This window comes from Danio rerio, chromosome 9 (genome assembly GCF_049306965.1).
Source record: "Danio rerio strain Tuebingen ecotype United States chromosome 9, GRCz12tu, whole genome shotgun sequence".
Lineage (NCBI taxonomy): Eukaryota > Metazoa > Chordata > Actinopteri > Cypriniformes > Danionidae > Danio > Danio rerio.
Window position 1 is genome coordinate 57,497,501 of NC_133184.1, and position 24,682 is coordinate 57,522,182.

The 24,682-nt window shown below is 38.0% G+C and overlaps 1 protein-coding gene and 1 long non-coding RNA gene across 5 annotated transcripts in view; both read left to right on the top strand.

The window, feature by feature from the left end:
- The window catches only part of anos1 (anosmin 1), a 105,028-nt gene that overhangs the window by 75,552 nt on the left and 4,794 nt on the right, over positions 1-24,682 (top strand). For all 4 annotated transcript variants that reach the window (XR_012385713.1, XR_012385714.1, XM_073913340.1 and 1 more), the window contains 4 exons: positions 1,420-1,508; positions 4,046-4,217; positions 16,043-16,257; positions 23,005-23,128. Coding sequence is in view for 2 of the 4 variants with exons in the window: in XM_073913340.1 (XP_073769441.1) it covers positions 1,420-1,508; positions 4,046-4,217; positions 16,043-16,257; positions 23,005-23,128 (600 nt within the window). In the remaining 2 variants the exon portion in view is untranslated. The remainder of the gene's footprint in view (positions 1-1,419; positions 1,509-4,045; positions 4,218-16,042; positions 16,258-23,004; positions 23,129-24,682) is intronic.
- LOC141376239 (uncharacterized) lies at positions 5,510-6,345 on the top strand. The gene is made up of 3 exons (XR_012385717.1): positions 5,510-5,600; positions 5,761-5,777; positions 6,256-6,345. It is a non-coding gene; the product is annotated as an uncharacterized lncRNA (long non-coding RNA).

Genomic DNA, 24,682 nt, shown 5'->3' on the forward strand with positions numbered 1-24,682 from the left:
CTGATTAGCGCAGTCAGTTTCTACTGTTCTGTAATGGCCAATCAACTCAGCCTCGGCCCGCTGTTTGCTCTAATTATTCCTTCCAAGAAACGCTCGCAGGTATTTTATGATGATAAACGCTTGATGGAGACGTTCAGCCAACAGCTCGTATACTGCTGTTGTTTACTCTGTCTCAGGTTGCTCTCGCTCCCCTGCAGTTAGAGATGCACTTCTGCCTTTCCTAAACATTTCTTTTGCACTTTCCTTTCATCTACTGGCTTGTTTGCATTGCAAATCGCTTTCTTTGTGCATTGACATTACAAAGATGTTTTTTTTATCATTGCTTTGATGTTTCTGAACTGTGTTTTACTTTTACTGGTACTGTATGTAAGTTTTGGGCTCTTCTGAAGCGTTAAAATACCTTGATATTTTTCCAGATATTTATAGGGAAACTGAAGCACTCGATCAAGTTTACCTTATTTTGTACATTGGGATCCACTTTAATAGAAAAATATTAAACAAACTCGATTAATGTCAGCATTTAGCAGAAAACAGCATGTTTTACTAGAAATTTTAGAGCTAGAGCGCCGCCATCTTGGAATATCGCTGTGTCTGACATCACGGGGTTGGTTCTGTTCCCTCAGCTGAACAGATACAGTGGAATTAATGGACTGAACACGGAGACTGATCATAACTTAACCCAATGTGTGAAGTTGTGGACGTGGAGCTGCTGCAAATAAAAGCATCAGATGTGTGTCTAATGTAAAAATATTTATTTATTCTATTTTTCCCTTTTAATTACCGATCATTTAATTACCCAATATGCAGTTGCTGCATATTTGTCAGCTGCACATCCATGATGCCAGTTTCCTGTTCCACCACATCCCAAAGCTGCTCTATTGGATTGAGCTCTGGTGACTGTGGAGGCCATTTGAGTACAGTGAACTCATCGTCATGTTCAAGAAACCAGTCTGAGATGATTGAGCTTTATGACATGCTGCGTTATCCTGCTGGAAGTAGCCATCAGAAGATGGAGACACTGTGCTCATAAAGGGATGGACATGGTCAGCAGCAATACTCAGGTAGGCTGTGGCGTTGATGCTCAATTGGTACTAATGGACCCAAAGAAAATCTCCCCCACACCATTACACCACCACCACCAGCCTGAACCGCTGATACAAGGCAGGATGATCCATGCTTTCATGTTGTTGAGGCCAAATTCTGACCTGACCGTCCGAATGTGTCAGCAGAAATGCAGACTCATCAGAGCAGGCAACGTTTCTCCAATCTTCTCCAAGTGTAAAGCACTTTGAATTGCCACTGTGTATGAAATGTGCTATATAAATAAACTTGCCCTGCCTAACGAGCAGTTGGACAGGTGTACCTAATAAAGTGGCCAGTGAGTGTGCATTGAGATCAGTGTTTGTGTTATGTGTGCAGATGCCTCATCCAGCCGTTATCATGTTCAGTGGATGCCTGAATACTGCAGCCACAACCAGAGCCGAGCAGCAGAGAAATCCGTGACTCAGGTTAGTGTGTTTTACACTGAAACTTTATTTTGTGTGTGTGTGTGTGTGTGTGTGTGGTGTGTTTGTGTGTGTGTGTATTTATGATTGTCCGCAGCATCAGCCAAGAGCTCAGTGAACAAGTCTCCTGCTCTCCATAAACGCAGCCTCTTACGGGACCGAGGACTCATTTCTCTTCATTATTGGGAGCAAATTAGCCAGTGTTGTTTCAGATGATGTGGTCAAATGTGGTCCAGTGCCTAATAAAACACATGCATTAAAATGACTTTTCCAGGAAGTGGGATTGAATTCATCAAACCCCCTCCGGCCCCCCCGGAACCTTAACCTGCAGCCCAGAGCCGGTTCCACTACTAGAGACTCGCAGATCTGGATGCTTAACATGCTTCATCCTGTTGCATAACGTTAAAACAATTTCCCTTTTTCAAAGTGAATCTGATGGTGGTTTTACTGTGCAGACGCTGATGGGATGTTTTGGATTGCATCGATACAAAGTTAAGGTGTTCAGGTTGGTTGCTAGGGTGTTGCTATGGTGCAATTTTGTAGTTTTGTGACAGATTTGTTTTGGCTGGTTGCCAGGTTGCTTAAATGGGGTTACTATTGTGTTTTAAGTGGTTGTTAGGGTGTTGCTATGTAGTTTCCAAGGCATTTTCTTTGGTTACCCGGGTGTTGCTATGGTGCAGCTTTACAGTTTTGGTTGTAGTTGGTTTGGCTGGTTGCATGGTTGCTTTTTTGGGGTTCCATTGTTTTTTAAGAGGTTGCTAGGGTGTTACTATGTAGTTTCTAAGGCGTTCTCTTCGGTTGCCCGGGTATTGCTACGGTGCAGCAATACAGTTTTGGTTCTAATTGGGTTCTGCTTGTTACCAAGGTGCTTAAATGGGGTTCTTTTGTGTTTTAAGTGGTTGATATGGTGTACCTATTCAGTTTCTAAAGTGTTCTGATTGGTTGCCAGGGGGTTGCTGTGGGGTTGTTATGGTACAGTTGTGGTTGGTTGTCAGTGGGCTTATATGGGGTTGCTGTTGTGTTTAAGAGGTTTCTAGGGTGTGGCTGGTTATTATCTAAGGTGTTCTCATTGGTTGCCAGGGTGTTGCTGTAGGGTTGCTATGATACAGTTCTGGTTGGTTGCCAGTGTGCTTTTATGGGGTTGCTATTGTGTTTTAAGTGGTTGCTATGGTGTAGCTATTCAGTTTCTAATGTGTTCTCATTGGTTGCCATGGTTTGCTGTGGGGTTGAAATAGTGAGAGTCTGGTTAGTTGCTAGGGTGCTTATATGGGATTGTTATTTTGTTTTGAGTGGTTGCTAGGGTGTAGAAATTCAATTTCTAAAGTATTCTCATTTGTTGCCAGGGTATTGCTGTGGAGTTGCTATGGTACAGTTCTAGTTAAATGTTTCAAGCGCAAAACTCTGCAGTTTTCTATTATTTTCTGGTTGGTTGTCAGGATGCCTCTATGGGGTTGCTATTGTGTTTTAAATGGCTGCTAGGGTGTGGCTGGTCATTATCTAAGGTGTTCTCATTGGTTGCTAGGGTGTTGCTGTAGGGTGGCTATAGTGCAGTTCTGGTTGGTTGTCAGTGTGCTTATATGGGGTTGCTATTGTGTTCTAAGTAGTTGCTATGGTGTAGCTATTCAGTTTCTAAGGTGTTCTCATTAGTTGCCAGGGTGTTTCTGTGGGGGTTGTTATGGTGCAACTCTGCAGTTTTGTTTCTTTGATGTTTTGACTGGTTGTCAGGATGGGTCTATAGGGTTGCTATTGTGTTTTAAGTGGTTGCTAGGGTGTGGCTGGTCAATATCTTCATTGTTCTCATTGGTTGCTAGGGTGTTGCTGTGGGGTTGCTACAGTATGATATAGTTCTGGGTGTTTGCCAGTGTGCTTATATGGGGTTTGCTATAGTGTTTTAAGTGGTTGCTATGGTGTAGCCATTAAATTTTTAAGGTGTTCTCATAGGTTGCCATGGTGTTGCTGAAGGGTTGCTATGGTGCAGTTCTGGTTGGTTGCTAGGGTGCTTATATGGGGTTGCTATTGTGTTTTAGGTGGTTGCTAGGGTGAAGCAATTCAATTTCTAAAGTATTCTCATTGGTTGCCTGGGTGTTGCCATTGTACAGTTCTATTTGGTTGCCAGGGTGCTTTTATCAGGGTTCTTCTGTGTTTTCAGTGGTTGATCAGGTGTAGCTATTCAGTTTCTAAAGTGTTTCTGTTGTGTCTTGGCTGGTTGCCAGGGTGCTTCTGTAGTGATGCTATTGTGTTTTAGTGGTTGCTAGGTTGTAGCTGATCAGTTTCTTAAGTATTGTAATGGATTGTATTGCTATTACTCTGCAGTAATGTCTCTAAAGCAGAGATGGGCAAACTGGAGGCTGTGAATGGTCCTCTGGTGTGACCCCAGCATTAAACAAAATTATATGTTAAAGACTAAACAATAATACAGAATCAGGATGATTGTGTGGGAATGAACCCTGCCTCCAGCACTGAATGACCCCAGCAGTGTTCCAGCATCAGTTTTACTCTCATCTGTCTGTGTGTTTGATGAATGTGCTCGTGTTTTGCAGGAGAACTTCATGAATCTCCCCAGCCTGCTGTTCTCCTGTAAGTACAGGGTGACGGTTCACACCCTCAATGCCAGGCGACGCTCTAAAGGCGAGAGCACCAGCTTTCTGACGCCATCCTGCGCCACTCTGAGGAGCAAGAGCATCAAACCCATCGCCTGTGCTGGAGACGCTGGTGAGAGAACAGCATTTCAGGATCAATGGCATTTAATGCACCATTTTCACAAGTAATGTTTAACGGTCATCAGCATCTTAAATCCTTGAACGTTTTTAATATTCAGATTAATTTCTAAAATCGTATGAACATTAACATGTGTTTATGTCTGTATCATATCATCTTTCCATCAAACTACAAAAGGCGAATGTCCGCTTGTGTGTGAGGTGTGTGTAATGCAGTGTGTATGGGGTGCAGGACTGTAAATCTGACATTATTCTCTCTTCTGGCTGCCGTTATCAGTCTCACACTATTGTTTTCCTCTTCTGAAAGTCTTGATAACACCATCCTGGAGCTTTTCTGTCATTATTTCAGCCAATAGGATTGTAGAATTTGTTGTACTCTCCTTTTCACTGAGCTCTGAGTTTACACACCACTTCTGCAGCAGACGAACACGCAAATCTAAAAAAGGCTCCATGCTGATGATACACAGGGCAACTTCTGAGCAATGTTTCCTGGCTATTTTGCAGAGCGATGATGCTTTCCTATTTAGATTGGGCAACAATATTGTGTCTGTGCCCTGTTGCCCTAATTTGTTGCCCTGTGTCTGACCTGGTTGCCCATTTATGGCATCATTTCCCAAAGTTGTCTGGCAACAATATTTAGACCGTTGCCCTGTGTATCATCAGCATCAAAGTTCAGAATACTGTTCAGCTAGTACTGTTGATTTATTGTTCTAGTTTTTTAGAACAATGTTTTATATTTAAAAATGTTGCGTTTATAAATTAAAATAAACAATAACAAATATGATATAATAAAAAGACAAGAAAATATGAGAATAAATATACTTATTCTTTTAAAAAAAATATTAATAAATAAGTCTCTCCTTTTTCTCTTATACCATTGTTTTTATAACATCGTTGATATTCTGTCATAGTCATTTCAATATGTTTTTGCAATTTTATTATGCATTTATTTGTTATTATTATTATTAATATTTCATTTCAATTAGGTTTATTTTCTAAATGTCTCTGAAGAAATGTATATATATATATATATACATACATATATATATATATATATATATATATATATACATATATATATATATATATATATATATACATATACATATACATATATATATATATATATATATATATACATATATATATATATATATATATATATATATATATACACACACATATATATATATATATATATATATATATATATATATATATATATATATATATATATATATATATATATATATATATATATGTAACCCTCGGTACACAAATGTATTATAAGATTTAATCAATGGACCAGATGCTCAGAAGTCTAAATTCCTCCAAAGAGAGAGAAGATACAACAACAGTGAAGGACTCGGACACAGAGGTAAGAATATTAAAAGATTGTATTGTAAAATGTTCACAGAAATATAAAATAAATAAATAAATAAAAATAAATAAATAAAACAAATTCTAGGTTTTTTCACACTTATCTAATGACCTCAATCTTATTTACACTCTCTAATAACACTTCTCTTTCTTCACAGGCTATATCACTAATAAGGTAAGTTAATATTGTTGTTTTTTCTGTTTTTCTATTGTTAAGGCTAATATTATATTTTGGTTACTATTATAACAATAATATAATATTAATATGCTAATAACAGTACTATATTAAAGGTTTGCAAATGTAAGTTAATAATACAATATTAAAATTGTATTATTATTTAACATATAATCAAGATTTCCCTTCTTAAATCAGTTAACCTCTCTCTATAAAGATTCAAAAATTTCAACGAATGAACACTCTAAAGGAACAATGTACAAATAAAATAAAAATGAAAATAAAACATTCACTTAAAACATTTCAAAATGTTCCAAAAGTCCAGTAAAGGTGATAAACTTTCAAAAAGATTCTTTTGCAAAACAACTAGGTTGCAAATTCAGTTCCAGAGATCCAGGATGTTGCACTTGTGAGTGTGTTGTAAATTTACACTCCTACCATGACGTTGAATAGGTTTTACTTTGTATCTTTTCAACAGGTGTATCCAAAGAATCCACTCAATGGGAGGCTCGCCAGTCCAACTCCACAATGAGACACGCCGATGGAAGTTGAGACAATCCAAATCCAGAAAAGAGTTCAAACTTCAATTAATTCGAATCCAGAGCAGATCACATCCAGCAACTGACGTCAATAGAACATCTCACCGATGAAAAACCAGAAGAAGATGCACAAACGAACAAAACCAAACAAAAAAAAAAAAACCTGGCCAAGGAAACATTCAAAATCAAAGCGAAAAAAAATAGGAAAACTCCAGGTGGCACTCGTGTGCAGATTTCACTCTCAGAAACAAATCTTGTTTTTTTCTTCTCTCAATCATCTCTGCTTTCCCTTGCGAACACTGAATCACCATAGCAACGGTAAACACAAGCTAACAGACAAGCGAGATTTGTTATTGTTTGGAAAGCTGATCTGCTGCTATAGTGTAAGGCACGATGATGTCATTCTAAAGCACTATTCCCTTGAATGCTGTATAATACTCTATTATAAATTATTTATATAAGTAAATAATTTTAATGTATATTATTTAATCGAGTATTCTGCCAATGTTTTTTCCTCATATTTCTATTTGCTCTATTGCTGTATACTACCCACTAGTAACCTGGGTTACACATTCCCCCCCTGAATTCAGGCACGTCCTCGGGCATGTACGGGGTTGGGTTGTCACTGCAATTGGAAAAGGGTCTGGCACAACAAAGGGCTGATCTCTAGTGAGTATGGGTTCTTCTAACGATGTGGTAAAGGCAGAACTCAGACCTTGTAGTAAGGACTGAATGACTAGTGTCAAGGGATTTCCTAGTTTATGATACTCAAGCTTATTAGGAGGTCTACATTGCCTTTTTGAGCCTCTAGGGCCACTGGTATCTAGGTCTTCATCCACTATTGGCTGGTTACTTGAAACATTTTTGACATGTGGATTTTGATCATTAGAATGGGATACATCAACAGGATCTAATTCAAGCGCCCTTCTATGGATCTGTCCTTCAACACTATTTCCACTTCTTTCAGGTTCAATTTCTTTGGGGTCAATATCAGCAGGGTTCAGCACAGGTAAGAAATTCTCACTGACATCATCTCTTTGATTTTCAGTTAAGTCTTCTTCTAATCTGGAATCAGGTAAGGTTTCTTTTTCAGGGTTCACTACGACAGGGAGTGGTTCAATGGGCTCCATGCCAGGTAAGTTCCTTACAAGCACTGGACTTTGTGATGAAGGTAACACAGTCGTTGTAATGGATTCCAACTGGCGTCCTGCATTTCTAATATATAAAGAGTCATCCTCAGATTCTGACTGATCACTCATTTGATGTTCTTTGGGAGCATATTCTAGAGCAGAGCTAGACCTAGTTCTGGGCTTACGTTGAACATTTGGAGGACTCATTTCTTCAATTTCATTTTCAGACAAATATCCACAAGGTCGAAGTAAGTCTCTGTGTAAAGTTCGAACTGGACCGGTCTTTCCGTCAGGCTGGACAACATATACTGGGAGATCTCCAGCTTTACGGATAACTACATAGACATCTGGTTCCCATTTGTCTGCCAGTTTGTTCTTGCCTCTTAGCCTCAAATTTCGCACAAGGACTTTATCTCCCACGTCAAGAGTAGAAACAACCACATGTTTGTCAAATCTGCGCTTGTTACGTTGGGCTACTTTTGCAGAGTTTTTGATGGCAATTTCATAGCTCTCTCTTAAACCTTCTTTCAGATCTTTTACATACTGAGAGTGGGATTTGGTAGAACGATCCACAGGTAACCCAAAGGCTAAGTCGACTGGCAGCCTGGGCTGTCTACCAAACATAAGTTCATAGGGAGTGTATCCTGTTACATCATTTCGAGTGCAATTGTAGGCATGCACCAAAGGCTTGACAAACTCCTTCCAGCACGACTTCTTTTTGTTTTCAAGAGTACCCAACATTTGGAGAAGGGTCCTATTGAATCTCTCCACTGGATTTCCTCTTGGGTGGTAAGGAGTAGTTCTCACTTTGTGTATACCTGCGACGAGACATAGCTCTTTGATGAGGCTTGACTCAAAATCTCGTCCTTGATCACTGTGCAGTCTTTCCGGAAATCCATAATGTACTAGAAAGTTTTCCCATAAACATCTAGCCACAGTCTGCGCCTTCTGGTTTCTGGTAGGCACAGCCACCGCATATTTGGTGAAGTGATCTGTAATAACTAATATATCTTTGGTGTTACTCTGATCTGGCTCTAAAGACAAGAAGTCCATACAGACCAACTCCAATGGTCTGGTAGTCTTGATGTTCATCATTTCAGCTGCTTTTTCAGGAAACGCTTTTCTACGTACACATCTCTCACATGTCTTAATTTTCTCTTCAACAGATGATGACATTTTTGGCCAAAAGAATCTGGTTCTGACAAGGTCAAGTGTCCTCTCCATGCCCATGTGTCCCATATCATTATGGAGACTCTTCAACACTGTTCCACGTAAAGCTACAGGTAAGGCTAATTGATAGTGAGTGCTTTCCTGATCTTGCTTCTTCCTATAAAGCAATCCATCCCTTAATTCTAATCTGCTCCATTCCCTTATCCACAGAGTAACAGCAAACGATTGGTCTTTTGAACTAGAAGGTTTTTCATTCCGCTGTAAACAATCAATAATGAATTTGAGATCAGGATCCATTCTCTGCTGTCTCTTTAACTCCTCGTTAGACAGGTAAGGAATGACTGGAAGACCATGCTCATTTTCTTGTTCAAACTCAGTTGGTAATACATCTGCATGCAGGGCTAAGGACTCAACAAGGGCAATGGAAGGGTTGGAAAATTTGCATTTATGTGAGGAATTTCCAATCTGATGTCGATCACAGATGGCTTTTATGGCCTCTGGGAGGATAAGAGAATCTTCAACTCCAAATTCATCTAAATGATGAAGGGTAAACTGTTTAATTCTCTCTCTCTCTTTCTGAGATGCAGGGTCATCTAAAAGCTCACCATGTGGTCGTCTTGAAAGGCCATCTGCATCACAGTTTTGACTTCCAGCCCTATACTGGAGCTTGAAATTGTAAGTGGACAGACTTGACAACCAGCGATAACTGGTAGCATCAAGCTTTGCAGATGTCAGAATGTAAGTTAAAGGGTTGCTATCAGTTACGACCACAAATTCTGTTCCATACAAATAGTCACTGAATTTAGATGTGACTGCCCATTTAAGAGCTAGAAATTCTAGCTTGTGAGCTGGATACCGGCTTTCACTTCTTGTCAACCCTCTGCTTGCAAAAGCAATGACCCGCATTTGTCCCTCTTGTTTCTGGTATAAGGCTGCCCCAAGCCCAGTGTTACTGGCGTCAGTATGCAGAACATAAGGAAGCTTTGGGTCTGCAAATCCCAGAACAGGTGCAGAGGTGAGTTTCTCAATAATCATGTCAAAGGCCTGTTGACAGGGCTGATTCCATCTGTCTCCGAATTCCTTTTTGGGGTCCAGATATTGCTTATTCTTGTTCTCTTGTAGGTGACGTTTTTGAAGAGGTGGATACCCTACTGTGAGGTCATTAAGGGGTTTGATTATCTTGGAATAATCCTGAATGAACCTCCTATAGTATCCAGAAAATCCCAGAAAAGATCTTAATTCTTTGAGATTTCTTGGTCTTGGCCAGGTTTTTAGGGCCTCGATTTTCACTGGATCAGTCTCCACTCCATTTTCTGATACAATATTACCAAGGTATCGAACAGAAGTCTGGAAAAACTTGCACTTTTCAGGCGATAGCTTCAGTCCATATTCTTTGAGCCTTTTCAAAACATGCATCAGCCTTGATTCATGCTCTTCTAAACTTTCAGAGAAAATGATCAGATCATCGATGAAGACCAACACCTCTTTTCTATTCAAGTCACCCATGCATCTTTCCATCAGCCTTTGAAACGTACTTGGGGCATTGGTAATGCCTTGGGGCATCCTATTGAACTCCCAGAACCCCAAGGGACACACAAAGGCAGTTTTACTTTTGTCAGCTTCCTCCATCTCAATCTGATAATATCCTGATTTTAAGTCAAGGACAGAGAACCATTTTGAACCAGTTAGTGCTGAAAAGACCTCTTCCAGATTTGGCAGGGCATAGGCATCTTTAATGGTTTGTGAGTTTAGCTTTCTGAAGTCAATGCAAAGACGTACAGAATTGTCTTTCTTTCTTACAACTACTATGGGGGAGGCAAAGGGGGATTCTGACTCTCGGATAATTCCAGCTGCTAACAAGTCTTGCAAATGTTTTCGTACTGCATCAATGTCCTGAGGATGTATGGGTCGAGGTCTGTGTTTGAAAGGAGTCTCATCATTAAGCTTTATTCGGTGAGTGACTTTGTTTGTATGTCCATAATCTAAGTCATGCAAGGCGAAGACTTCAGGCATGGAATTTAATTGATCCATTATTCGTTTCTTCCATTCAGGTGTCAATGGGGAATTTTCAAAGTCAAATTTGAGATTGGAACAAGCACAAAGTTCTTTATTGACAGTGCTGGAATTTACTGGCCCACTCTTTATTACTTCTTGGACTGCCCGCAATTCAGCAATTATAGTTCTGGGATAGATGGTAATGTCGGTCTGAGTTTCATTCCGTAACACAACTGGTAACTGTTGATGCCTTTTGCTGGGTAAGGAATGCAAACAGCTGGCAACTAGCAAACCACCAGGTAAAGCGGGTGAAGTTGGTGACTCTAGAGCTACACATTTTCCTACGTGAGGACAATTAACTAGAACATGTCCATCAAGAACCACTGTACATCCTGCAGGTACTACCTCTGGAACATGTCCCTTGAATTTGATACAGCCCACTACATCAGCACTTGCTTGTTTGTATCTTGCTTCTAAAACTTTTTGTACTGCACGGTAACCATGGAAGTTAGATTGAGGAAAGGAAGCAGATTGTTGGACATAGTTGCTGTAAAGAGCATCTAATGAATTTGTGCCAATTAGAACTTGGGGAGTGTTCATCAAATCTGGGACTACCAGGGCTAAAGTGGGCACTTCTGTCTCTGTTCCAAGGAACTCTCTGGGAAACTTAAGAGTCAATTCCACATATCCAAGATAAGGCACTGTTTGACCATTTGCCCCTTCCACTTCCAGCAAGTTATCCAATGATTTAAGTGGACAATTTGATAAATTCTCTTGATAAAATGACCAGGGAACAGTAGTTACTTGGGACCCTGTGTCCAGAAGGCAGGAAACTCTTTTATTACCAACAGTTATTTGGGCAGTACACTTCACTCCCACTAATCCTCTTGGTAAATTTCTCAAAGGGGGTGCGTCACACGCATTTTGGTTGAACAATTGTTTACGTTTCTCAGGGCAATTATTATTTCTTTTAGTCTCTGTATGCCCCTCTACAGAGACCGTCCTCAGTTTAAAGGATTCATGATTGCTACTTGTTGGGTATCCCACTGGGCTTGTCGCTCCCTTAACTTGCGTTTTTTCTCAGCAACTTTAGTAGGGTCAGGAGCATTACTACAGCTGCTGGCAAGATGACCATCTTCCGCACATCTAAAACAATACCCCGGACGAGGTCTACTTTCAGGTAGTTTACTAGCTCTGTAACAATCTGTTGCTCTAGGTTCAGGCAGCAAGTTTCTGGTGCGGTTTCTATACGTATCAGGGGCAGTCAGTTGAACCTTTAAATCAGCAATCTGTTTCTTTAAGTCAGCAATTTCAGTTGCTTCTACATCACTTTTAATTTTTGGAGTGGCTGTAGTTTGCATGGCTGTAATCTGTGCCTGTAACTCAGTGACAACATTTCTCAGCTCACTCACTTCATCTGGTTTTGCATTTTTTTTCTTTTCTTTCTGGCTTGAATGCTTTTGCAGTGCAACAACTTGAGCTTGAAGTTCACACACTTGCTTTGCGAGAGATGTGTCAGTTTGATCATCCTGCGTTTCACTTTGGTGGGCAGATATCTGGTGAGCTGACAGTCTGAATTTCGAGGGGGCAGGATAGTGTTTATTTAGCCCTAAATGTTTTCTCATTCTTTCTTCTTTAGAGGCATTTTTATCTTCTTCTGTACGGATGAGAACTACTAATTCTGCAAATGAAGGAGGAGTGGCTTTTCTCCTTTCTAATTGAAGGTCAGTAATGAGGGAACTGTCCCAACAGCCGCGACAAAACTGCTTTAGAAGATATCGGTTTCTCTCTTCTTCAAATATCCCACCTCGTCGAATAGCTGTGCTTAAGAGAACTTGTAATCTGTGCAGGTAAGTTGAAGGCTTCTCACCATTGTTTTGGAAGCTATTCATAAATCTGGCTAATAACTCATCTCCATCTTCTACAGAGCCATATACAGACTCCAGCAATTCTAGATATACTGCAGGTAAACTGTTAGGGGAGACATGTTTAACAATATCTGCAGCAGGGGGAAGCAGACTGTCTATGATTCTTCTGGCTCGATTTAAGTCAGATATAGAAGGATCTGTCAGTAGGAGATCAACACTGGCACGCCAAGTGTCAAAATCTGGCTCATTAACAGGTCTAGGAATTTTTCCAGAGAAAGATCGGAGGCGAAAAGAGGTATGGTGCATTGGAGCTGTGTCATTTGTGCGGACAATATGCTCAACTACTACCTTTTGCACGCTAGGAGGATCAATTATATCCATGGTAAGTGCTGGATGGGATGACACTGTTACTGTGGGTTTAGTACTTCTATGGTTAAGGCTTTCCTTGGACAGGTTTTTTGAATTTGTTGACTCAACTTCATGAAATGGTGAAATTCTAGATGAAGGAAAAGCTGTTTGTTCAGTAATCACACTTTGTGATATGACTGGGGACAGCAGTCTATTTGGTAAACTGACTGTGCTACGATCAAGTATTTGAGAACGTGCTGCATTTGGAAATTCAAGATTTTTATCCAAAACAGGTAGTGATTCAGCATGAGAAGGGCCAAATTTCATCTTCAGTAACTCTGTTTGGAGTACCTCCTCAATCGATTTCCCACTAAAACTAGCAATGTTTTGCAATTCCTCCAGATATCCATTAGTAGCACTATCACTAGCAATATGGGAATAAACGCAACTTAAAGCACGTACCATGAAAGTGGTACTTGGGTTTGACATACTAACTACAGTTAAAGGCAAAAGAGGCATCAATGTTTTCATCGCGGAGTTATGTGTAAACTCTATGATAGCATGTCGATGAAACTCACAGTCAGGGTCATCAATTAGAAGATGTCGGTTAATACTACCATATCTTAAAAGCCATGACTCTAAATCTGAGTCTGTCTCAGTCAGTGTCATTCCACCCACAATCACTGTTTTTGAGATATCTACATTCTCTTTTTCTATGATATCCATGACGTTAAAGTTCTCTCCGATTTGTAATACTTATAGTGAACTCGAATACTGTAATTAGACACTGTTGTTGCAATCTCTCTCCTGGCTGGCTCTCGCCACTTTTTGGTATGTAATCCTCGGTACACAAATGTATTATAAGATTTAATCAATGGACCAGATGCTCAGAAGTCTAAATTCCTCCAAAGAGAGAGAAGATACAACAACAGTGAAGGACTCGGACACAGAGGTAAGAATATTAAAAGATTGTATTGTAAAATGTTCACAGAAATATAAAATAAATAAATAAATAAAAATAAATAAATAAAACAAATTCTAGGTTTTTTCACACTTATCTAATGACCTCAATCTTATTTACACTCTCTAATAACACTTCTCTTTCTTCACAGGCTATATCACTAATAAGGTAAGTTAATATTGTTGTTTTTTCTGTTTTTCTATTGTTAAGGCTAATATTATATTTTGGTTACTATTATAACAATAATATAATATTAATATGCTAATAACAGTACTATATTAAAGGTTTGCAAATGTAAGTTAATAATACAATATTAAAATTGTATTATTATTTAACATATAATCAAGATTTCCCTTCTTAAATCAGTTAACCTCTCTCTATAAAGATTCAAAAATTTCAACGAATGAACACTCTAAAGGAACAATGTACAAATAAAATAAAAATGAAAATAAAACATTCACTTAAAACATTTCAAAATGTTCCAAAAGTCCAGTAAAGGTGATAAACTTTCAAAAAGATTCTTTTGCAAAACAACTAGGTTGCAAATTCAGTTCCAGAGATCCAGGATGTTGCACTTGTGAGTGTGTTGTAAATTTACACTCCTACCATGACGTTGAATAGGTTTTACTTTGTATCTTTTCAACAGGTGTATCCAAAGAATCCACTCAATGGGAGGCTCGCCAGTCCAACTCCACAATGAGACACGCCGATGGAAGTTGAGACAATCCAAATCCAGAAAAGAGTTCAAACTTCAATTAATTCGAATCCAGAGCAGATCACATCCAGCAACTGACGTCAATAGAACATCTCACCGATGAAAAACCAGAAGAAGATGCACAAACGAACAAAACCAAACAAAAAAAAAAAACCTGGCCAAGGAAACATTCAAAATCAAAGCGAAAAAAAATAGGAAAACTCCAGGTGGCACTCGTGTGCAGATTTCACTCTCAGAAACAAATCTTGTTTTTTTCTTCTCTCAATCATCTCTGCTTTCCCTTGCGAACACTGAATCACCATAGCAACGGTAAACACAAGCTAACAGACAAGCGAGATTTGTTATTGTTTGGAAAGCTGATCTGCTGCTATAGTGTAAGGCACGATGATGTCATTCTAAAGCACTATTCCCTTGAATGCTGTATAATACTCTATTATAAATTATTTATATAAGTAAATAATTTTAATGTATATTATTTAATCGAGTATTCTGCCAATGTTTTTTCCTCATATTTCTATTTGCTCTATTGCTGTATACTACCCACTAGTAACCTGGGTTACATATATATATATATACATATATATATATACATATATATATATATATATATATATATATATATATATATATATATATATATACATATATATATATATATATATATATATATATATATATATATATATATATATATATATATATATATATATACACACATATATATATATATATATATATGTATGTTACCCCGCCGGCTCTACTATAATATATATATATATATATATATATATATATATATATATATATATATATATATATATATATATATATATATATATATATATATTTATTTATTCATATATATATATATATATATATATATATGAGCAATATCACACGAGTAGCAGTGCGATATGGCTGTATATCAGCACTGGTGGGAGGCATACGTTGGCACAAGGCCGTAGACTGGAAACGCAAGCTTGTGCTACAAGTTTCACAGATCGCTGTGTTGCAAAGTTCAACCTTGGTTAACTCTGACCTGCGAAATCTCATCACTTGACTTCGTGAGACCAATCAAGGGTCAAAACATGACCTCTCTGGACAGAAATGTAAAATGTGGACCAATCCCTCGCTTTTTAAATGTCAAATGTTGTGTAATCCCGCCACTTTTCATAGGGCTGTACGACAGAATTTCGCACGCTTAAGCTCTAGTGTGACTGCGGCAATATAACAACCTAACAGACTCCTCCTGCGCAGCATTTCTTTTTGTTGTCAAAGCGATGTCAAAACTGACAGCTGAAAAGGGCGTGGTTAAGTATGTTAGCCACGCCCAATACCCCAGACAGACCTAATCTGAGAATTTAACTGAAAACAAACAGGAAGTGCATTTTCAGATTTAGTTTTTACATTACAAAAGCAAACATTTTAGTTTTTTTCTTAATGAAATGCACAGATGAATTGTTCAGCACAAAACTAGCGATGTGAGCTAACAAACTCCATATGGCTAGACTTGATTTCATGTGTACTTTAATCCTGCAGCTCCTGGGAAGGTTTTGGCGAAGCCTGAAAATCTGACAGCGTCCTTCAGCTTCCAGGACGGTAACGTGACGGCTAGTTTCGTGTGGAGCGTGTCGCATCATCAGCCTCACCAGCCAATCACAGGCTTCCAGGTCACATGGGCGGAGGTTTCCACAGAGAGCCGTCAGAACAGCCTTCCAAACAGCATCATCTCTCAGTCGCAGATCCTGCCGCCGGTGAGTCCACAAAACATTACTTGGATTACTTCTGAACCGTAATCACAGAAATTACTGACGGCAAATTACTTGACGAAAACATGACGAGATGCATAATCAGTAATATATCTATTAAATTACACATTTATGGTGATGTATCTTAGATTACATTTAGATTACTTTTATGGTGGCTTCATCTGACTAATTTTGGATTATATTTAAATTACTTTTATAGTAGCGAAATCTGACTACTTTTGGAATACAATTACAGTGCTTTTATTGGATTGAAATCCAACTACTTTTGGATTACATTTAGATTATTTTTATGGTAGTTTAATCTGACTACTTTTGGATTACTATTAGATTACTTTTATGGCAACACAGTCTGACTACTTTTAGATTACATTTAGATTACTTTTATTGTAGCATAATCAGACTACTTTTTGACTTTTAGATTACAATTAGATTACTTTTGTGGTGGTATAATCTGAGTACTTTTGGAATACATTTAGATTACTTTTATTGTAGTGTAATCTGTCTACTTTTTGATTACAATTGCATTGCTTTTATGATAAAGCAATCAGATTACTTTTGAATTTAATTTAAATTACTTTTATGGTGGTGTAATCTGAGTTCTTTTGGATTACATTTAGATTACTTTTATGGGAGTGAAATTTGAGCAATTTCGGATTGCAATTAGATTACTTTTATGGTGGTGTAATCTGAGTACTTTTAGATTACATTTAGATTACCTTTATTGTAGCATAATCTGACTACTTTTGGATTACAACTGCATTGATTACTTTTGGATTTATTTAGATTACTTTTATGGGAGTGAAATCTGACTACTTTTGGATTACAATTAGATTACTTTTATGGTGGTGTAATCTGAGAACTTTTAGATTACATTTAGATTACGTTTATGGGAGTTTAATCCGGTTACTTTTGGATTACATTTAGATTACCTTTATTGTAGTGTAATCGGGCTACTTTTGGATTACAATTACCTTGCTTTTATAATAGATCTATCAGATTACTTTTGGATTAAATTTAGATTACTTTTACAAGAGTGATATCTGACTTCTTTTGGATTTAAATTATTTTTATGCTAGCGTAATATGACTACTTTTAGATAACAATTACTGTGCCTTTTGGCAGCACACTCTGAACTCTTTTAGATTACATTTAGATTACTTTTAGGGTATCTTAATCTGACTACTTTTGGATTACATTTATATTACTTTTATTGTAGTGTAATTGACAAATTTTGAATTACATTTACAGTAGATTAATTCGTAATAACACTTTGACCGCTTTTGATTTACAGTTTGTTTGCTTTTAATTTAGCTTAATCTGACTACTTTTGGATTACATTTAGGTTACTTTTACGGTAGCATAAACTGCTTTAAAAATGTATTGATAAAACAACTTACTGCCATTTTTGCAAACTATACGTAATTATGCAATCTCTAATTACATGCATTTGATTTTTGGGATTTGATTAGATGATCCAGGTTACATTTTACAGTACTACTTAGTTCTAAGCAGCGCGCACACACACACACACACACACACACACACACACAGCACTCACCGAAAACTGCTTACATATTCAAGGCCAAAAGTGTAACATATGATACACAATCATAGCTGATGGATGCAGCGCTGCGTGAGACTCTGAGGCTGTTCTTGCACACTCCTCAAATCAACCCTTTTAACACATGCATTTGTATGTCATTATATGATAATTAAATTTAATTTAATTGTATTTTAAATGCATTAAATGTTGTTATGTATATAGTTATAACTACAGAAGAAGAACACATATGTAACTACATATATTACTTTATATGAGATAATATATGATGTATTATGGTAACCACTGCTAACCACTGAGTCACCATGTCATCCTATATTCAATTATAGACAACAAAAATACTGACGTTTTCACTGTCTACGTGACATTAGAAGTTACGAAAAATAGTCGATAAGACTATCTGAGATATCACTTTTGGCTTCATCCTCATGGGAATGTTTATCTTGAAGCCCATCATGTGGAGATTTATTAGCATTATTAGTGTTCATATGGTAATTATTAGCATGTTCTCATGGACGGAGTGTCGTTTCGAGCTCAATTTTTTTTCTCTTACTTCAGTGCTGTCAAACATTGAGCGGATCTAGAACAAACAGTCCTCATAACCCTATATTTCATATTCATGTCTTTGAGCTGAAGATTTAATAGAGTCAATCAAGTGAGAAACACGAAAGTCCAGTTTTCGTCTTCACATCTGACAGAATGTTGGAGCTGGCCGTCATTATCAGATTGGATTCATCTATAAACGATGGCGAATCTGTGATGTTTATAATGATTTCACCGTTCTTCTTCAAATGAGCTCATAATAAACACGTCAAAACATCTGCGTCTAATTATTATCATTAATCTGATCTCAATAATCTGAACAGAGAAACTGAGATAATGTTATTGACGAATTATTAGACAGAAATAATAATTTTCACTTGGTTAAGTCATATATAACCCATTTCTTGGATTTTCAGAGGGGATCGGTAACATGACTAACAATGAAACTAACAATGAAACTATTTTTAAAGTATATATTAATCTTGCTGAATGTTAAATTCAGCATTTTCTGATGTTGCAAATGATTTTTTTTAAAGATCCCCTATTCTGCATTATAAAAGGACGTATTTTGGTTGTAACGTTCTCCAGCAACAGGCTGATATGCGTGCAACGTCAAAAAACACTTCTATTGTCTCATAATATGCATTAATTTTTATCTAATTATCCCAACAACTCCCATATGAATCATTCAGCGATGCATTTGTTCCCAAACCCCTTCTTTGCGCGAAGCTAATCTGTGGTGATTGGCAGATAGCCCAGTCTGTTGCGATTGGTCGACTGCGTTCAGCATGAGACAGACAGAAACTAAAACAGCTGATGGAGTATACACTAACCTGCACATTATAGCTGATGGAGTATACACTAACCTGCGCATTATTCAGCTGATGGAGTATACACTAATCTGCACATTACTCAGACACAAGATGGAGACAAACAGTCAAAAACATAAAGCTGACAGAAACTAAAACAGCTGATGGAGTATACACTAACCTGCGCATTATTCAGACACTAGATGGAGACAAACAGTCAAAAACACAAAGCTGACAAACCAAAACAGCTGATGGAGTATACACTAACCTGTGCATTATTCAGACACTAGATGGAGACAAACAGTTAAAAACACAAAGCTGACAGACACTAAAACAGCTGATGGAGTATACACTAACCTGTGCATTATTCAGACACTAGATGGAGACAAACAGTCAAAAACACAACAGAAACTAAAACAGCTGATGGAGTATACACTAACCTGCGCATTATTCAGACACTAGATGGAAACAAACAGTCAAAAACACAACAGAAACTAAAACAGCTGATGGAGTATACACTAACCTGCACATTATTCAGACACTAGATGGAGACAAACAGTCAAAAACACAACAGAAACTAAAACAGCTGATGGAGTATACACTAACCTGCGCATTATTCAGACACTAGATGGAGACAAACAGTTAAAAACACAAAGCTGACAGACACTAAAACAGCTGATGGAGTATACACTAACCTGCACATTATTCAGACACTAGATGGAAACAAACAGTCAAAAACACAAAGCTGACAAACCAAAACAGTTGATGGAGTATACACTAACCTGCACATTATTCAGACACTAGATGGAAACAAACAGTCAAAAACACAACAGAAACTAAAACAGCTGATGGAGTATACACTGACCTGTGCATTATTCAGACACAAGATGGAGACAAACAGTCAAAAACACAACAGAAACTAAAACAGCTGATGGAGTATACACTAACCTGCACATTATTCAGACACTAGATGGAAACAAACAGTCAAAAACACAACAGAAACTAAAACAGCTGATGGAGTATACACTAACCTGCACATTATTCAGACACTAGATGGAAACAAACAGTCAAAAACACAACAGAAACTAAAACAGCTGATGGAGTATACACTAACCTGCACATTATTCAGACACTAGATGGAAACAAACAGTCAAAAACACAACAGAAACTAAAACAGCTGATGGAGTATACACTAACCTGCGCATTATTCAGACACTAGATGGAGACAAACAGTTAAAAACACAAAGCTGACAGACACTAAAACAGCTGATGGAGTATACACTAACCTGAGCATTATTCAGACACTAGATGGAGACAAACAGTCAAAAACACAACAGAAACTAAAACAGCTGATGGAGTATACACTAACCTGCACATTATTCAGACACTAGATGGAGATAAACAGTCAAAACACAACAGAAACTAAAACAGCTGATGGAGTATACACTAACCTGCACATTATTCAGACACTAGAGGGAGACAAACCGTCTAAAACACAACAGAAACTAAAACAGCTGATGGAGTATACACTAACCTGCACATTATTCAGACACTAGAGGGAGACAAACCGTCTAAAACACAACAGAAACTAAAACAGCTGATGGAGTATACACTAACCTGCACATTATTCAGACACTAGATGGAGACAAACAGTCAAAAACACAACAGAAACTAAAACAGCTGATGGAGTATACACTAACCTGCACATTATTCAGACACTAGATGGAAACAAACAGTCAAAAACACAACAGAAACTAAAACAGCTGATGGAGTATACACTGACCTGTGCATTATTCAGACACAAGATGGAGACAAACAGTCAAAAACACAACAGAAACTAAAACAGCTGATGGAGTATACACTAACCTGCACATTATTCAGACACTAGATGGAAACAAACAGTCAAAAACACAACAGAAACTAAAACAGCTGATGGAGTATACACTAACCTGCACATTATTCAGACACTAGATGGAAACAAACAGTCAAAAACACAACAGAAACTAAAACAGCTGATGGAGTATACACTAAACTGAGCATTATTCAGACACTAGATGGAGACAAACAGTTAAAAACACAAAGCTGACAGACACTAAAACAGCTGATGGAGTATACACTAACCTGAGCATTATTCAGACACTAGATGGAGACAAACAGTCAAAAACACAACAGAAACTAAAACAGCTGATGGAGTATACACTAACCTGCACATTATTCAGACACTAGATGGAGATAAACAGTCAAAACACAACAGAAACTAAAACAGCTGATGGAGTATACACTAACCTGCACATTATTCAGACACTAGAGGGAGACAAACCGTCTAAAACACAACAGAAACTAAAACAGCTGATGGAGTATACACTAACCTGCACATTATTCAGACACTAGATGGAGACAAACAGTCAAAAACACAACAGAAACTAAAACAGCTGATGGAGTATACACTAACCTGCACATTATTCAGACACTAGATGGAAACAAACAGTCAAAAACACAACAGAAACTAAAACAGCTGATGGAGTATACACTAACCTGCACATTATTCAGACACTAGATGGAGACAAACAGTCAAAAACACAATAGAAACTAAAACAGCTGAAGGAGTATACACTAACCTGCACATTATTCAGACACTAGATGGAGACAAACAGTCAAAAACACAACAGAAACTAAAACAGCTGATGGAGTATACACTAACCTGCACATTATTCAGACACTAGATGGAGACAAACAGTCAAAAACACAACAGAAACTAAAACAGCTGATGGAGTATACACTAACCTGTGCATTATTCAGACACTAGATGGAGACAAACAGTCAAAAACACAACAGAAACTAAAACAGCTGATGGAGTATACACTAACCTGCACATTATTCAGATACTAGATGGAGACAAACAGTCAAAAACACAACAGAAACTAAAACAGCTGATGGAGTATACACTAACCTGCACATTATTCAGACACTAGATGGAGACAAACAGTCAAAAACACAACAGAAACTAAAACAGCTGATGGAGTATACACTAACCTGCACATTATTCAGACACTAGATGGAGACAAACAGTCAAAAACACAACAGAAACTAAAACAGCTGATGGAGTATACACTAACCTGCACATTATTCAGACACTAGATGGCGCCAAACAGTCAAAAACACAACAGAAACTAAAACAGCTGAAGGAGTATACACTAACCTGTGCATTATTCAGACACTAGATGGCGCCAAACAGTCAAAAACACAACAGAAACTAAAACAGCTGATGGAGTATACACTAACCTGCACATTATTCAGACACTAGATGGCGCCAAACATATGGCACATGCATATGAATGTGGATATAAATATTTGGATTCACTGACGGTCGAGGTGATTCTCAGTAATGAGTCCGTGTCATTCAACGATTGTTACTATGCAATGTCGAGACTGACCAATCAAAATCAAGTATTCCAGACAGCCATGTAATAATCTGCGACAACAGCCTTCTGGATGTACTTTATCCCTTGCATAACCAATGGAACTTTATTGAAGTGTTAAAGCTGTGATAATAAACAACTGCAGTCATTAGAATCTGATCTCCATCATCTGAATCCGTGTGTGTGTGTGTGTGTGTGTGTATGTGTATGTGTGTGTGTGTGTGTGTGTGTGTGTGTGTGTGTGTGTGTGTGTGTGTGTGTGTGTGTGTGTGTGTGTGTGTGTGTATGTGTGTGTGTGTGTGTGTGTATGTGTGTGTGTGTGTGTGTGTGTGTGTGTGTGTGTGTGTGTGTGTGTGTGTGTGTGTGTGTGTGTGTGTGTGTGTGTGTGTGTGTTTGTCAGAATCGTAACCTGCTGGTGGTGTGGAACCTCCGTCCGGCCTCCGTCTACAGGTTGGAGGTTCAGGTCATCACCACAGCTGGAGAAGGGCCGGCGATAAAGAAGATCTTCCAGACGCCCAGCCGGAGTAAGAGAACACACACTTACAGAAAACACACTTCATCAGTCAACATTTTACAGTAGACTGCCATTCAGTTCATGTTTATTTATATAAAACTTTTACAATGTAGATTGTGTCAACGCAGCTCAACACAGATGAAGTTTCAGTTCATTGAAAGTAGTTGAAGTTCACTTTAGTTCAGTTCAGTGTTGGGCTGCACAGTATATGGTTTGAGCATGGATATCGCAATGTGTGCATCCACAATAGTCACATCGCAGGATATGCACTGTTGAGTTGGGGCTATAGATGACCTGAAACCACAGGTCAAAACACTGGAGATTTGTGGAGATGCTGCAGAATTTAACCATAATAGAGTGAAGGTTTATCATCTGCATGTGTTTTTAATGCTCGTGACTGTGTGAGCATTTGAACAGAGTTTAAAGCATTGCAGTAGTGCATAAAGAAGTTTAATAAAGAATTATTTTATTGAATTATTTATATGATAAAGACTATACAGTGTTATTTTACTTTTAAAAACTTTTTTTTTCACTTTGATATTTGCTCCATTGTGTTTATTTATGACTAGTTTGTTTATTATATGTATATAATAAATAATAATAGGTACATATAATAATAGTTTATTACATGTTTATAATAAATTACATAAAATATATATTATAGGTGGGCATAGATTAATTTTAGGACATTTTAATATACCATCAAATGACACCAGCAATTGCTAATGTGTTCAGAATAATGTCAGAACACAGTTTTGGAAGCTATTTAGCTGAATCGTTTTGATCACAGGGATTGAGATTGGCCTGCTGGTTTGTCCAATTATTATCAGTTGGTTTACATAATATTAATAATGAATAATTCCTTACTTTTATACTTTTACACAAAGGGGGGAATCTCCTCATCCACCACCAATATGCAGCATCCACCTGGATGATGCGACAGCAGCCATATTGCGCCACACAAAAGCTGATTGGTGGAGAGGAGACAGAGTGTTGAAGCCAATTATGACATGGGGAGGGTTAGGAGGCCATGATGGACAGAGGTCAGATTTGGCCAGGATGCCGGGGTGAAACCCCTACTCTTTTTTTCGAGAGACATCCTTGGATTCTTACGCCCCATTCACACGGAGCGTCAGCGTCAACGCTTCCCATTCACTTTGAATGGGTGATGTCAGGCGTTGCCAAACTGCATTGTGAATCCGTCTGCGCCACTTAAGAGGCTTTGCTCAATGCAAAAGTTCAACGACTTGCTCAACTTTTCAAGCGTTGACGGAAGCGTCAGCCAATCAGTTTTATGTATGCAAATACACCAGCTCAGACAGTGGCCTATTGCTGACTAATTTCAGTGGCTGATCCTGCTATGACGATCACGTCAGCCCCAACTTCAGACACGCCCTCAGTTAAGCGTTGACGCTGAAGCCCCGTGTGAATGGGGCGTTAACGACCACAGAGAGTCATGACCTCGGTTTAATATCTCATCTGAAATACGGCGATTACTGAGCAGTATAGAGTCCCCATCACTATACAGGGATATTAGGACTCACACAGACCGCAGGTTGAGCGC